General features: G+C 34.8%; 1 protein-coding gene across 1 annotated transcript in view; it reads left to right on the top strand.

Annotated features, from left to right (window-relative positions):
• The window catches only part of GAD1 (glutamate decarboxylase 1), a 34440-nt gene extending 23291 nt beyond the window's left edge, over window positions 1-11149 (top strand). The window contains exons 14-17 of the mRNA XM_015635009.3: window positions 1547-1696; window positions 3025-3132; window positions 3811-3900; window positions 5450-11149. Of these exons, the coding sequence (XP_015490495.1) occupies window positions 1547-1696; window positions 3025-3132; window positions 3811-3900; window positions 5450-5623 (522 nt within the window). The 3' untranslated portion in view covers window positions 5624-11149. The remainder of the gene's footprint in view (window positions 1-1546; window positions 1697-3024; window positions 3133-3810; window positions 3901-5449) is intronic.
• Window positions 11150-16315: the final 5166 nt, after the last annotated feature.

Here is a 16315-nt window from a genome sequence, read left to right as displayed (position 1 = left end):
TATTTAATAATTGAACATTTAGAAACAAAATTGAAAAGTAAATATCAAGCCCTACTTTTTAAGAGGGTATTGCAAAATTTGTTTAATTTCAAAACTTCTTTTGGAAGGAGGGTTTGCATTGTGTTTTGGAAGTTGTTTTATCTGTCCTGGGGTTTTTGGCTTTTTTTATTAAAATTGTAGACAACATGGGTCAGATCCTCACCTGTTATATCTGCATATTCTAACAGCAACAATAGAGCTGTCCTAATTATTTAATCTGAGCACCTGCCCCACGTTTCTATGATATATTGAACATAGAACCTCAGTACTTGGTCGTAGTCTAACCTGCTGAAGAGGCAAGCTTTTACCTTACACAGTGGTATAGAAGTTTCCCAGTTATGTTGAAAAGAAAACATGCTACTTTTTTTATGACTCTGTACTTTTAGGGCTGGCATGGAGATTCTTTGTTGTCATCAATGAAAGCAAACCTAGTGTCTTGCTTCTTTTAAGTAATACATACTTTTATTAAATGATAAAAAAGAAAATCATACCATATGTGGATAGGACTAATGATGTTGTCTACTAATCTCTTATGTTCCAATTGCTACTAGAAGCACTTAATTCCATCCCTGTGCGTAGAACTGGGATGGAAGAGTTGTAAGTAGCAGCCCTAGGTCTGCCATTGTTCTTCCAGCTGATCCACCTCTAAACTGAGGATTGTAGCATTTATTTCCCTCTGTAAAACACATCTATTGAAGGGAACCATGAGCTTTTCTTTAGTGGCATGCATGCTTATTGTGCCAGCTACTGCAGGATTTTGGAAAGAGTTTTTGTTCTCTGTATGAGAACTTTGATAGATGTTTTTGTATTTATGAGACACACTGGTGTCTTCAAGTTTCTTGAAAAAACACTAAGAAACTTCAAAGGAAATGCAAACCATTTAGAAACGTCACATATAACATACAGGAATTTGCTGCCCAGTGTTTCAACCAGACATTTTTACCAGCAGTCCATTGATTTCTATTGGTCTGTGAACCATATTTATTTATATCCAAAAAATGTCTAGTTTATATCATCTGTGCTTATCACTAATGTTAAGTGTCATATAGCTGAACAACATACAAAGTTTAAACCTTCAATTAAGTTTTCTCACTTTATTTTGTGTAGCAATCTGTTGATTGAATCTGTTGAAACACCAAGAGACCACAGCTTTATTCTAGTGTGTAATTTAACAACTCATAAATTTAAATTTAAAAAACATAGCCTTATAAATTGAAGTGGGTAAAGCTAATATCACAAAGTATCCAAATTAATCTGTGAATGTTTTCTCTGGGGGGTTGTTTTTGTGTGTAAAAACATATGACTACTCAGAGACTTCTAAGAGAACCACCTTAGGCTATGAAATTAATTTTGTTGCTCGGGTTTCCAAAACAAGGTCAGTACGTCCTATCAAAGAACAATTCTCCTGAACATGTTTGAAATACATTTTTATACATTATTAATGCGTACATTCTCTCATGTGCTAATGCCAATTAAGTCATATAAGTCTATTCATTTTTCATTGTAGGGTATCCTTCAAGGCTGCAATCAAATGTGTGCAGGCTATCTCTTCCAGCCAGACAAACAGTATGATGTCTCCTATGACACTGGAGATAAGGCAATACAGTGTGGTCGACATGTGGACATTTTCAAATTCTGGTTGATGTGGAAAGCAAAGGTAAATAACAAGAATTTAGCACAAAAACCAGAAATGTATTTATTTAATTTCTAAGTGTCCTGCAATGGAATACTTTATTTTAACAAAAATATTTGTGTCATTACAATCTCTAAACACACAAGTATCCAAGTATTAACTTAGAAATGAACTATGTGAATTGCAGAGCAATGCTAGCTGTCAGTAAATTCAGATGACAACTTGAAGAAAGGTTTAAGTTACTAGATGAGTCCCTCAGAAAAAAGCCTTGAGGGCAGGGCACCAAACTGATCTTTTGTTGTGATGCTCTACACTTGCATACGTACCCTATGACAGATTTCTTGTAGTAACAGCAGAGTAGCCTTGATGACTTACAAGGGTCCTTTGAGCATGACATTTCAATGCATAGATTTTATAAGTGACTTGGAAAACAAAGCCTTTTTCTGAGGAAGCATTGCCCAAGTGATGATTCCACTGTTGATTACCTGGTACTACTGTGGTATGCCTGGATGGCTGAACTTAAACATGGGCTTATGTCCAGGCTTACATGTACACAAAATGAGGGTTCATGTAGTCTGAAAACACATTCCATCTTTATTGCTTTATCTACAGTCATCTCATTTGTTATTCTTACCCTTCTGCTGGCAAAATGGGAATTCAGTAGGGTAACCTCTCCAGAGTCTATTTTTTTTAATAAAATTTATATTAAATCTAATGATACACTCTAAAATTATAAAACAGTTTTCGCTTTGGGAAAAAATGCTTGCTTCTTCATTCATGTACAAAGTGTACTTTAGAAAAAACCCTACTGTTTATTATCAACATCCATATACTTTTTCTGGGATAATGATTTTGCCAAGATATCAGTGGGTTTGCAAGAGACTTCTAGTAAACATATTGCAGACTTTTGCATGCTGATTAAATGCTCATTTCTAGCAAACTGGTGAGAGGAAATAATTTATTTCCCAGTTCTTACTTTCAAGTGAGTTCCCATTCCAAGCTTCTGGTATTTCAGCAGAAGCTTTGAAGCCAGGACATAATACCCATAATATTTTTTGGAAACTGGAAAAAATACAAAAGACCTAAAATAATCTACTAAAAATAGTGGAAGTCCTTGTTATTTTCATTATAAATTCTCTTAAAATGAGACAAACCAAAATGATTTACAATTGGGCCACCTTTAGCCACTTTTTTACCATTTATTAATGCTACTTTTAAGTTACAAGAAATAATACTGCTAAATGTTTTCTGCCTGAAAATATGAAAGAGTTAAACCTACCTGAAAAGATGATTGCATCAGAGCAGAAAAAAAAAGGATCATAAAATTAATACCTACTTTCTTATTTAAACAGGGTACAGTAGGATTTGAAAATCAGATCAATAAATGCCTGGAACTGGCAGAGTATCTCTACACTAAAATAAAAAACAGAGAAGAATTTGAGATGGTTTTTGAAGGGGAGGTAAGTTTGCTTTCATATATGTATGAGCCAAATCTGTCTTCATGCTTCTCACAGTTCTTCAAGACAGCTATGCAAAACTGCTCTTATTTTCCAAAGAATTATATGACTATTGGCATCTGGGCAGGTTTTCTTGTCAAATACATGTGGTTTTGTACCATAAATGACAGGTTTATGTCCTCCTTTTCTGCAGAGACCTTCTCAGTTTAGGGCATTAAGATTAATACAACCTTAATACAACCTACTCATATGGAGGCTATTGTGTACATAACTGAGAATCTGCTATTTTTACTGTATATTCTGTTGCTAGTGCCAGTACATAAACCTTTGGGTCATAATATAAACTTAATTTCTCCCTTTACTAAGGAAAGGAAAATTGGGTTGCCCTTGATGTGATCCTGAAAAACAGTTACTCATAAAACTGTACAAAGGTGAAAAGCATTTGCACTTCATTAGCAACCTAAATATTGTAAATGAGATGATGTATAAGGAATCTAAGGCAGCAGAGGCAAGCAGCAGTACTGCAATCCATTTCTTTCTGTTTAACATGCAGGACTAGGAAAGTCAATACTATATTTTGTCTTTCATGTCTGTGATAAAATATGCTACTGACTAGCCTTTAGTGTGGGACTGATCTGTATAATTTTTTTAATTGATGTATATATTTGGTTCTTTTTGCAGCCAGAGCATACAAATGTATGTTTTTGGTATATTCCTCCAAGTCTCAGGGGCATGCCAGACTCTGATGAGAGAAGAGAAAAGTTACACAGGGTAAGTATTTTTGGTTAAATGTAAAAAGATAATTTCAAATTCTGAGATGTCAGTTCTCTGTTGCTTATTATGACCCTGGTATTTGTTCACTTTTGTATTCCTTTTATATTGATGCTGAAGTCACGTTTTCCCAATAGAACCAGATTCAGAACATATTCAGTTATCCTGTGCTCACAAGTGTTACAAGCCTCCAAAAAGTAGCCAGGCCTACAGACATCACAGTCTTTTTTGGATAGGACAGCTTATCAACAAGAGAAAAAGAAGGGTAATTGTTTGAAAACGCTTGGACAAGTAAGGGACATGAAAACCTTTAAGTTTCTTCTCAGGTATTTATTTTGATTTTAAATGCCAATGCATTAATGCATTTCAGTGAAAATGAATACCCTTTGGAGGGCTTTGGAATACTTTTATTTGAAATGGTAGAGGGAAGTGAAGGCATCACAGAAGCACCACCAGAAAAGATACCATGTTACTCAGGACTTGAGGGAAGCAAAATACAGTTATTTTGTAGTAGTGTTTTAGACAGAAGTGGAATGGAATACATTCAGGAGAAAAAAAGAATGATTTCACAGGTGTCAAAAATAATTGCTCTTTTGTGTCTGTGTGTGTTAGGGAAGGGAGAAGAATGGGGAAACTTGGGAGATTTTGTAGAGGATTTAATGACTGCATCACAATGGGTAAAGAGAATAGAAGATAACAGAAATTCCTGGGTGAAATTCCTGGGTCAAGCCAGTCCCATGTTAGATAAAGAAATTGCCAAAAAAAGAGAGAATAAAGAAAGATAGAGGTAAGAGGTAAGAAACAGCAAGAGGGACGAAATATTTGATTTGACCCTGCTTAATGTTAGAGGACATCATAAAGCATTCTACAAAACAGTAAAAGAGCCAGACAGCTGACCTTGCCTGGCAAAGAGTAGAGCAAGAGAATGAAGGTCTGGATGGAAAAACTGGACTTAGTCAATACCAAATATTAAGACTGTCAGAACTTTATTCCCTGTAAATTAAGCCAAGGAAGTGAGATTGTGGTAAATGCACAGTACTGCAAAACTACTGGAAGGTTTCTATGGCTTATGCTAACAAAAAAGATTCTTTATGACATAGATCTTGTTAAAAAATTTCCATTGTTGTCCCCACATAAAAAACGCTTTGAGAATACGTAATATTCTCATGGAAAACATCCATTACCCTCAAGAAGGTCTGGAGTGGATTTTCATACAGAAGCAGAAAATGTTTCATTGTGACAAAATCTTCAGCACAAAGAAAGGAGATGTACATTTAATATATAAGATTATTACATAGTGAATGCTCTGGGATGTTACTAATTTTCAAATAATAAAAAAAAGGATATCATTGTTGTCAATTTTCCTTTAACTTGCCAATCCTACATATTTAATTTTTCAAGCTTTTTCTTGTTATAGACATTGGTTATTAAAACAAATGTCTGTCAAATTATTTTTTCTGAACTAAGAACTGCTGTGACATACAAGGAAAGAATAATTTTTTCTTCTCTCTTTCTCTCTCTCTCTCTCTCTCTCTCTTTAATGATAAAGGTGGCACCGAAAATTAAGGCACTGATGATGGAGTCAGGTACCACCATGGTTGGATATCAGCCTCAGGGCGAAAAAGTCAACTTTTTCCGAATGGTTATCTCAAACCCAGCAGCAACTAAGTCTGACATTGACTTCCTCATTGAGGAAATTGAGAGATTGGGGCAGGAGCTGTAGTGCTTGAATTATTTATTTCTCTAATTCACTGTTTTCCAGCACTGGCTATTTTTTTTAGCCCAGTTCTGCAGAACATGTTTTAAGGAAATTCTCTTTCTGTAAGTTCCAATCTCCTAAGACATCCTTAAACAAAACAACTATAGGCTACTGAAATATATATGTATTGGTAGATCATATTATTGAGGGAAAATGTATTATCTTGAAGTTGAAGTACTATTGACTCTTACATTGGTCTTATTTATTGTAGGCAGCAGAAAATTAATAAGTATTAAAATAGCAAATTAAGAACTCTGCACAGTATATATGTACAGTATAAATAAATATATATATATAATTATATATATACATACATATATATATATAAAGTGGTTATAAACTTAGATCTAAGCCACAGCATGTTTTCCACTTTAAGAAAATTAAGTTTTCCTTCAACAACATTGATGTGGATAATGTGCTACAAGTTTTTCTGCCAGACAGAAATAGACATACAGAAACATTTCTAAAATGTAGATTCTTAGGAGCTAAAGAAAACATATAACAGTATTAGATCTTATTGTTGGTGCTTTTCTCACATAGAAAACAGCAATCTCTAAGAGCACCTTTGAGTAAAATAGTTGTACTTGCCCTTTAGTGTCAAATCAGGGGATGACAGTAGCAGTCATTGTAACAGGTATATTATTGCTGTATTTTTAGAGGTTAATTTGTGTAGATTGTGTATATTATTGTTAAATGACTTTGTGTAAAGGGATTTAAATGTAATAGTTTTACAGCAAGATAACTGTTTAATTGTAGGTATCCAAAATATTTGCTTATTTATATGCAGAGATTTACCATGCTGAAGAGTTGTCTTGTATTTTCTTCCGTTTGTAATGTAACCTATTTATATATTATTGAAGTTCTAAATAATGTTTATGGTATTTTAGTGTCTTTGTGAGCCAAAGAAAAAATACAAAAATATTAGTTGACACTTTCTTTTAAATCCTAGTGCCCTTAAAGTAATAACTTACAGATAATTTTATTGAAGATAAGGAATCCTGACATTGTGTACAGACTATCAAATTATGGGATCCCTTTAATCTATTAGAATTATTAGAAATTTCAGTTCTATTTATTGTAATGTTAGACTGTCTGTTCAGTGTTCTGAATGCTTTTCTAGTGAATATTGATTGCTAACCAAGGCCCCTGTTTTTGAATTTTATTTCAGAACTGACCTCTGTGACCATTTTAACTAAATTCTGTGGGAGTTTTAACCAACATCATTCTTTTAGTGAAATGGAATTCACTATCTATTTGGAGCTTATAAAACAACTAAAACCAGAAGTAATCTCAGTATCTTTTAATACAGCTAGCTTGTCCCAATAATTTCAACTGGTTAGGCTTTTCAAAGTATAGACACCAGATTCATCTGCAGCTTGATCAATTTTAATCATTAGATAATCAATATTACTGAGTGGAAAAGTCCATACTGGAAACAGAGTAGTGGAACAAAATGGAGATTCAATAATCCTCTGTTCACTGAGTTAGTGTCATGGTGATAAATGGAATATGCTAATTCCAAGTGTTTTCATATGTGATTCTTCGCAAGTCAGTAATTAACTGCTTTTTCTCCCTCCCCTCCACCTCAGTAATAAAACTGAATTATTGTAGAAACTTTCAGTGCAATACAGTCATGCTGTGCAGTTGTTTACAGTCTCTCTGGCCCCTGTCAGTCTTGTGGAAGGACACGTACAGGCAAGAGAGGTTTCCATCCTGCGGGTCCCACTGGCTGTCTCTGGAGGATGGTGTCTCACATTTGTGGCTGTGTTAGCACAGGGAGAAGAAAGAAGCTGTTACAGTAAATGTATCCTACAGCACAGCCTGTCCAGCTTTTCATAGGACTCTTGCTTATTCCTCTTTCATAACCTTCTGTAAAATCTTTTCTTAAAATTGAGTTGAATCTAAAAATTATTGTCAATTTGTCACTGACCTTTAGATGTATGATTTTCAAAACAGATCTGAATTGCTACTTCATATCATTAAACTCCCTAGTAATCTTACCAGTACAGTATTTCTTTCATTAGATTTTTTTCAAGACAGTGTAGTTGGTTTCTTGTCTTCTTGATCTTAAACCTCAATCTTCCTCAATTATAAGCCTATTGCATTACTGTGTATTCAATACTTGATATTTTCTGGTGTAAACATCCATGCTGTATGACCTGAGGCCTGCATACAGATGTAGTTGGCATGCACACTGACTTCAGTACTAACTTCCATAATATTAAATGCCATTCTTTATAGATACCAGCTATTCATCAAAACTAGAGGACCTCTCATTGAGAGTTGATCTTAGAGTACAGAAAGAAGTTCATTTTGAGGAAGCACGTGTCACATTTTTATTTCAGACTTCTGTCTGTAATCTGGTCTCAGTTTTACTTTATTCAAAGGGCAGTTACAGAAGACTGAAAAAATTCTTTCAGTCCTTCTTGTTCATGGGAAACAATATGAACTAATATAATTAATCCAAAGAGATATAACTGGTGACTTAACTTCACTAGAGGATTTTGTGTCTTCCACTCAAACACCATGGTTCTTATGATTTTCACCGGTTCTTAGATGGGAATTTCTGATTTCCTCCACCTCCCTTGTCAATAACAGTATTACTAAAGCTCTAACTTGCCCCTCATCCTCTAATTTTAATATTTTAACCTCATGAACCCTGTATCCAGATCACCATCTCAATATTCTCATAATAGTTTAATTTATCTGAGATGTTAATTCTCTTTGATGCATATAAACTAGATGAAGAGAATCATCTTCATCCTAATCATGAAGCTGTAGGTAAGACCATAATACAGCTGACTGGCATTCATACAGCAAGCCCCTGACAGTTCTGTGATGTAGTCAGACACAGATCTAGAGCTCTTCAGTGCATATATAATGTTTTGCTAACTAAAATTTCTGCTTCTTCATTTCATGGAGTAACTTGTGTTTTGAAGGTCTAAAGCATGATGTTCTTCCTATTGTCATTGATGGTTTGCAGCTAGGTGGGAATAATGGAGCTCCTCCTGCTTGTTTTGGAAGTGAGACAGTTAATGCATAGGTGTTGTCTCTAAAGACAGAGGTCTTAAGTTTATCTTTCTACTCTCTGCATTTATCTTGCTTTTCTGCAGTGTTGTGTCTTGACACAGATGACTACAATTACATTTTTGCAAAGCTTTTGATTCTAGTATCAAATTCTGGGGTGTTTTCCTATTACATATACTGTGTTCAACAGGCACCATGCTAATATTAATTTCTGACTTGGATAGCTGATTTCAACAGAGCAGTTATAGTCATTAGTGAGAAAACTCATCTGTTTTCTTATTTGGTCATTTCCATCTGAGTAATATGCCACACTTCTCAGACTAATGCTGACCTGGAACTTTCCTTCTTTTTAATCCATATGCTATTGACTGTGAGAGATTAAGATGTATGGATATTTCAAAGTATTGACTAATGTGAAGCATTTTAATTCCAGGTGAGCAACTTTGTTTTTCAGAGGTTTAAAATATACTTGGAGGTAGCAATTTTATCCCTAAAATTACACGGACAATCACTGTAACTTTGCATGGGTGAATTAAACAATAGGCAAGATCTTAGCTGAACAGGTAGCTGCAGTGCATATTAACTGATACAATTTATTTGGAAAAGACTGACCACTGGATAAAAATCAAGAGCAGCTGGTGATTTTGAATGAGAAAAATTCTGATTGTGTTATTAAAAGTAATTTATAGAGAAGATAGATGATACCATTCATGGTACACACACACACAGCTAGAAGCAGGGGCCTTGGGAATAATCCAGAATTTTAAAATCATCATGGAGTAAGCTCTTAATCTGTTTTTTGAATGGTGACAAATATGAAGAGATTTTTTAAACAGAATCTCTGTTTTGTGGTTTAAGAAATGTTGAAGTTATAAAGAAGTTATGCAATGCAGTTTTAATTTTTCAATAAAAGTTTATCTTAAAAATGACTGATTTGTCTCATATAATTTTTGTGAGATCTTTTGTTTCCTTAAAAATATGAGACAAAAGCCATGTAACATTATCCCTCACCTTAAAAATAGTAAGGCAAATGCTAAGGCAACTATTTAATTTTAATTGTGGATTGAATGTGAGCTTGTACCAACAGAGACTAAGGAAGAACCACAAGCACAAAACCTTGGTCAGTTTGGACAGGATTGTTGAGACATTAGTACTGTGCATAATATGAAAAACGTGCTTTAAACTTTGGATTCTAGACCGTATTTTGGGGTAACCCCCCATTCCCTTGTAAGAGATAAAGTAATTTTAGGGTTTTTTTATACCGAATAGATTGAAAAATAAGAGTGCATTTTGAATCCATAAAAGTATATAATTCTTTTTTTTCATTTTATAGATAAATTCTGATTAATTGCTGTTCTATGCATTATCCATAGAACTGTCATTGATTTTAACAGTATATAGGAAATTTGATTTTGATTGCTTTAGGGTAGAACATTCTTCAAGTGGGATAGGTTTTCTTAAGAACAGTTTTATTTCCAAGTTAAATCTTTTATGAAACAAACTAGTCATGAGAACAGTAAATGCAAAAAAGCTTATTAAGTCAATTAGTGTAGCATACAAATGCCATCATGTAAAGCACTAAAAATTATGGAAGATGATTGTGTGGTTGAGTATTAAGGAATGTTCATCTTACGCACAGACTGCTCAGTAAAATGTTAGGACCACAAGACTGTTTGCAGTTAGTACAGCTCTCTGTGGTCAACAGAATTACACCTGCCTGAATTTCTTCTGCAGTGTTTTATAATATGCAAGCTATGACAGTTGTGCTGAGGGTGACGATACATGAACTGGGAGTATTGCTCACTGAAGAACAGCAACTAAGTGAGGAAGACATGAGAAGGTGCAAGCACTGTCTGAAAGCAAAGGGTAAAAGGAAGGATTGCTGCAAAACACAGAGGGATTTGTGTTTCATTAGAGCAGTTGAAAGAAAGAATTGCTTTTGGACAAAGCAAAATTAAAATTTTAGTTAGAAGAAAAGGTAAGATGCAAGATGAAGATTATAAGCAGACCAGGTAAAAATAAAGTTCTGTTTCTCTGCTTTAATAGATCTATCTACTGAGGAAAAATGGAACATTGTTTCGTAATGATGATAACAGAAAAAAGCTGAAGACAAAGTATTAAAGACCTTGAGTTATTTCTGCTATGTATAAGTACTCTGTTCAGCATCTGAATGTAATTATTTCAGATTGTATACTTGAGATGTGTATTTGTGAGTGCATTTATGTGTCTTGGTATAAAAGAACATGTACATGCCTTACATACTCAGTGTGTATCAGAAAAAATTAAGTTTTGCACGATGATGAGTGTTTTGTGTAGGACTTTTCAGGACAGCTGAAGTATAATATTAAACAAACATACAGTGAAGGAAATAGTAAATTATTTTCCCTTACCCTTGAATGTATGTGTGTGTGTTGGATGTTTATACAAATCATTAAACCTCTATCTTATGAAATTCTCAAATTACATACTTTTTTACAGGATATCAGTCTGGTTCATCTAAGAATAGTTGGTTTGATGCAGGAATTACTGTGTAAAATTTTTTGGCCTTGTTTTTTGTGGAAAGGTGTTGTGTCACGACTGACTGAGCACAAAGATGTAAGGTGATAGGAAATGGAGAAAAACTAGGTTTAACATTCAAGAAAACCTAGAAAAAATGTCACTACAGGCAAAATCAACACTAATGTAAGTACAATTACTTCAGCTTAGATTATGGAAGTCTATCATCTGTGACCACAGTGTAAGCTGGTTGGAAGCAGTGTCTGCTCACTGTGACATCATTAAGAATTTCAACTGTGCTGGTGCATAAAGCAGGCATGCTGGCCTTCCAAAAAACAGAAACTTGAATCCTACTTTAACTCCAACAGGTGAAAGTGTCTCTAAAAACAACATGAGAAAGGCATAAGACATTTCTCATTCAGTGTCATATGTTATTTATATCTTCTAAAGTTTGCATGAATTATAAATTACATTCACTGTTTAACACATTGCCTTATTAGGACATCCCACAGGCCTCAGCAAAAAAGGCCATTAATCTCAATTAAGCTTCTTCCTTTATTTTTGGGAAGGCTGCCCGCAGGGTAAGACTGACATTTGTTCTTGTGGGTATACATCCAGCCTTACCACTAGATAAACTCTTTATTTCCATTAGTGTGAGGTTTTTTCTGGTTCCTTGTTGCATTTTCTGGCTGTGAGCAGCCTCTGAAGACGAGGCCCTTATTGACTGTCTCTTCCAGGTGATTCACTCTCCTGCCAGGCGCACAGCACTGGCCATCACTAAACACGCTAGCACAGCTCTTGATTATCTCAAGGAGTACAGCTTCACTGGGCAGCAGGATGACATCTCCATATGCTGGGTTTAACAGTGCTGAACCAAAGAACCACAGCTGTTTTGATTACAGCAGGATTTCCTATCTATGAAAAAAATTACTTTTACTAATACATTATAACCAGGACTCTTAATAACTCATTGTTTTAATTTGCCAGTAGGTGTGCTGATAACTCACTGTGTTCACATATCTTAGTTGCACTTTAAAAGTCTATTACTTGTACCTGACTCAGTTATGTTTCAGGGGTACTATATTTCTTCATACTGTTTTGATCATCATGGCTCTTCTATTAGCCTATAACTTCTCAAGAAGAGGTGTGGAGGATTTTCCCACTACAAAAGAATCAAGTTTAGTTTCCCTGCAGTAAATACCCTATATCAGTTAGTAGTTGTTAGTTTTTACTCAGTCATAGCAAATGTAATTATTCTGTAGGTACAAATTAAATACCAGCTTTATCTTACAGTATAATGTGAGGGGTCTTCTTTTGTCTTCCCAAGCATATGAGGCCTGTCTTTATGCAAGCTATGATGTGAAGTCCCAGATTGCTAATTGTGACCTGGCTCTCTGGCTGTAAGAGCTGTAATTGCCATCAGACAGCTCCCTCTGCTTCCTGAAGTGAGCACGTGCAGTCTGATTGCAGCATTAGAGCTCGTGTTGCAGGTAAAAGTAGTTTAAAAAATCTCTTTCTTTCAAATATATCAACGAACTACTAGGCCAGTAATTGCTACAATTTTCCTTCCCTAAAAGCCTAGAGGTTTTTTTTTCCTCTCACAGATTCTGTGACTACAGTGTAAATAATTATGCCTAACTATTGTTGAACGACTTAAGAATTCATGTTAATTTTCTATATATAATGCTGCTATAATTGTACAATTACTGCTGTACTGGAAGCAGGCCAGAGGTGGAATAGAGGTTCTCAGGGGAGTTTGAAGGCTCTTTCATTTTTTCCTTAGCTCAGACCAGAGCTGTCTCCATTAGGTTGGTAAAGCAGTCAAAAAAAGGAACTGAAATCACTGGATTATACTACAGCGATTTTGTTGGATTCTCAGAAAAACGTACATGGCTTGAATTTACAACAGGAATGCCTGTCCCCCTCTCATTTTTTAGCAAATACGCTTAGTTAAAAGAGCTTAAACAAACATAGGACCCTTACTTAGGAGCATGCCCTCAGTTTAGGGTTTATGTAGTGAGCTACATAATTCATCTGTCTACCCAGGTAATTTCTAAAAAGGCACAATTCATATACAAGTGTACATCTCAAGGCTTGTAACAACAAATTATTCTGCAAATATAGGACGTCCACCAAATTTTAGAAGTAAATAATGTTTTATATATTATCTGTCTTCCCAGCACTCCATATTTCTCATCCTTCCAGTGAATGGATCAATAGATCCTTTTAAATGTGCGTATAGTGGAGAGTGTACAAGGAAAGCTTCTGTGCCACGCTGCCAAGCCAGTCTCTTATGCCCAGCTTTGAATGGAAGACCAGATTGTGAAGTTGTTCTAACATGAGAAAAAAAACCCAACAGGGTTTCTTGGGTACAAATTAATAGGGAAAGAGAACTGGTTCACCAAAGAACATTCACACAGGGCTAATTTCAAAATAGTAAAGCCCAGCAGGCAGAATGGAAATGTACAGCACACTCCTGGTTGAAGCCAAGAAATAATTTGATACCAGTTGAGTGATGCTCTTTGCATATAGTTTTAAATAGGCACCAACATAGAGTACGTTATTTTGTAGGAATAAATAGGAATGTAGATGAATATTTACCAGTCCTAGCTGCTTACTTATATAATTTTAGATGCATAAGGTTTTTCTGGCAGTAACATCTTTTCATTACATCCACAGGCACTAGAAACATTTTTAACCATCTACATCACTCAGCAAAGGGTACTAAGAGGAATTGTACAGAGAGGTAGATCTTTCTTCAACCCACTTTTTAAACTTATGTTTATCTATGTTAAGTCAGGTTAATTTTCTAATAGTGTTGATACCTGTCAAGTTACGTTTCCTAGGCTAAATAATACAAGTTTCATTGCTAAAAAGAATTTGAAATGGCAAAAGGCAAAGTTAAACAGTGAAAAATAAACTGTATAGAAACAGATTCGTAGAGCAAATAATTCGAGCTAACAGATTATTCTATGTGATTTGAGTCTGATGTGCTCTCTGAAATGCAGATTCAGCAATCTGAGCAGCTGTTCAGCAGTTACAAGAAAGAATACCAAGGATTTAGAAAAATTGAGGCCCATTTACCTATTATACTGTAAAACCAGGCTTTTATCTGTAGTTGTGAATGAGAGATGTGATTTGGTAAAACTAAAACTAAGTCACATTCAGACTGACTGTTTTTTAAAATAAATCAATTACAGTTTGAAAAGCTTCTACATAGTAAGTTATGCAGAATCTTCTCATGGAGAACTGGATGTATATCTCAAAATCAGACCAAATATCTTGATCAGTTATTATATAAGAAATGAAGAAAACAATATAAAATAATAGATTTAAAGCATGCATATAAAATAAATCAAATGATAGAAATATCTTACCCAGAGTATTTTGATTGTACATTCTTTTGTTATGCACTACATCCTACAAATAGCTTTTAAACTACCTTATAAATTGAAGATCTTTATAATTTCTTCTGTATTTATCCATGCTCTATAAGTCACATTGTAATTGTAGCTAGTTTTATGAGCCTGTGTTATTTGTAGAGCTCTGGACTTGGTAACATTTTATAAGATGCAGCTGTTGAACTGCTTTTAGCTGGTTCAGTAATGGTTGCAATTGTTTCGCAGTTGACTGTAATTCCTGGGATTTAGTTGATTTGCTATTTAAAAACAAAAACAACAAAACAGGAAACTGTTGATAAATGACATTCTTAATTTATGCAGTTATGTTGTAGTCTGTTAATGGCTCTCTAACAGATCAAGACCTAACAGCATGAATAAAGAGGTAGCTTAGAGCCTAACATTAAAAAAATTGGTGTAATGCTATTGAATTTTAGTGCAGCTACGTAGAGGAAAACTAGGATGAAACTGAATGAACTAGAACCAGGTGTACTGCCCTGGTTCTAAAAGGGACATGACTGTAGAGGAAGAAAAAAGTAGTTTAGGGAAAAATAAGGTCAGGGTGATCACAAGAGATGCTCTGCATCCCTATTGTCAGTCTGCACCTTGGTTTCCAGCTATTTCAGGGTCATACTTCATGGCTGAACATCCAGTGACTTTACCCTGCCAAACTTTGCTGCTGTGGTACAGCTGCACAGCTGCAGGTAATGTATAAGAATGGTGGGCGCAGTAATTCCTGTGTGAATACTCAGGTTATATTGTCCAAGGCCCCTAATCAGGATCATGTCCAGATTTCTTTCGAATATCTCTAAGAATGAAGAATGAGGATATATTTAATACCTGGTGTCTCCTATTTTCCTTCTGTATGTGATGGTGAAGCCTAAGTATATAGCTGGAAGTGAGAATAGATTATTCCACTTGCAGTTAGGAGGGAGACCTGACTAGCAAAGTCATCAAATCTAAACCACCTTAAAATCTAGAGACCTACAAAAAACAAAACAAAACATCCCCCTAAAGACAAATAAACATCCCCCAACCCTAACCAACAAACAGAGATCCAGTGTAAAAGGAGACTAAATATTTTCATCTTCTTTGCAGATATCAGAAGAATCAAATTTCAAATTGATCTATTAGTCTTTTATATTTATTTGGCCTGAACAAATATAATACTAAACATGCTGGAAATATCTCACAGGTGATAAAGAATTGAATTGTGTATTTACAATGGAGAAATAAAATCATCCCCCACTATCATCTCAATATTTTTGATAAGGGTTAACCATTAGAAAACTCTTATACAGGGTCAGGGGTTTCTCTAAGAACAATGAAATTATTGAAGAGGAAGGAGACAGGTTTTTCTGTGCCTTATGTGCTTGGACTTCTTCATGAATGACTGGTACTGACTGAGACAGTCAGTTTGTGTTGTTGGTGTTCTTAAAGTAGTTGTATTTAGATTTGTTTCAACAGCTTTGCTAACACTTTGCACTGAACAGTTTGCAATCATAGCTTTTTAAGGCAACTAGAAGCTAACCTGCATTTTTCTTTTGTTTGCTTTTTGACTGAGTGGGATTATCTAAACTGTTACCCATATTACAGTAATTAATTCAAGAGCTCTTAATATCTGTTTCTCATTATGGCAGAGTTTGGTCATGAGTTGTGTATTTAAAAAAAAAAAAAGGAAGAACTGTAACAAGACTCACTGTTCCAGGATGTCTGTGTAATTTTGCATTCTGAC

This window comes from Parus major, chromosome 7 (genome assembly GCF_001522545.3).
Source record: "Parus major isolate Abel chromosome 7, Parus_major1.1, whole genome shotgun sequence".
NCBI classification, from domain to species: Eukaryota; Metazoa; Chordata; class Aves; order Passeriformes; family Paridae; genus Parus; species Parus major.
Note: the sequence above shows the minus strand (reverse complement) of the source record. Positions and strands in the feature narration are given on the sequence as shown.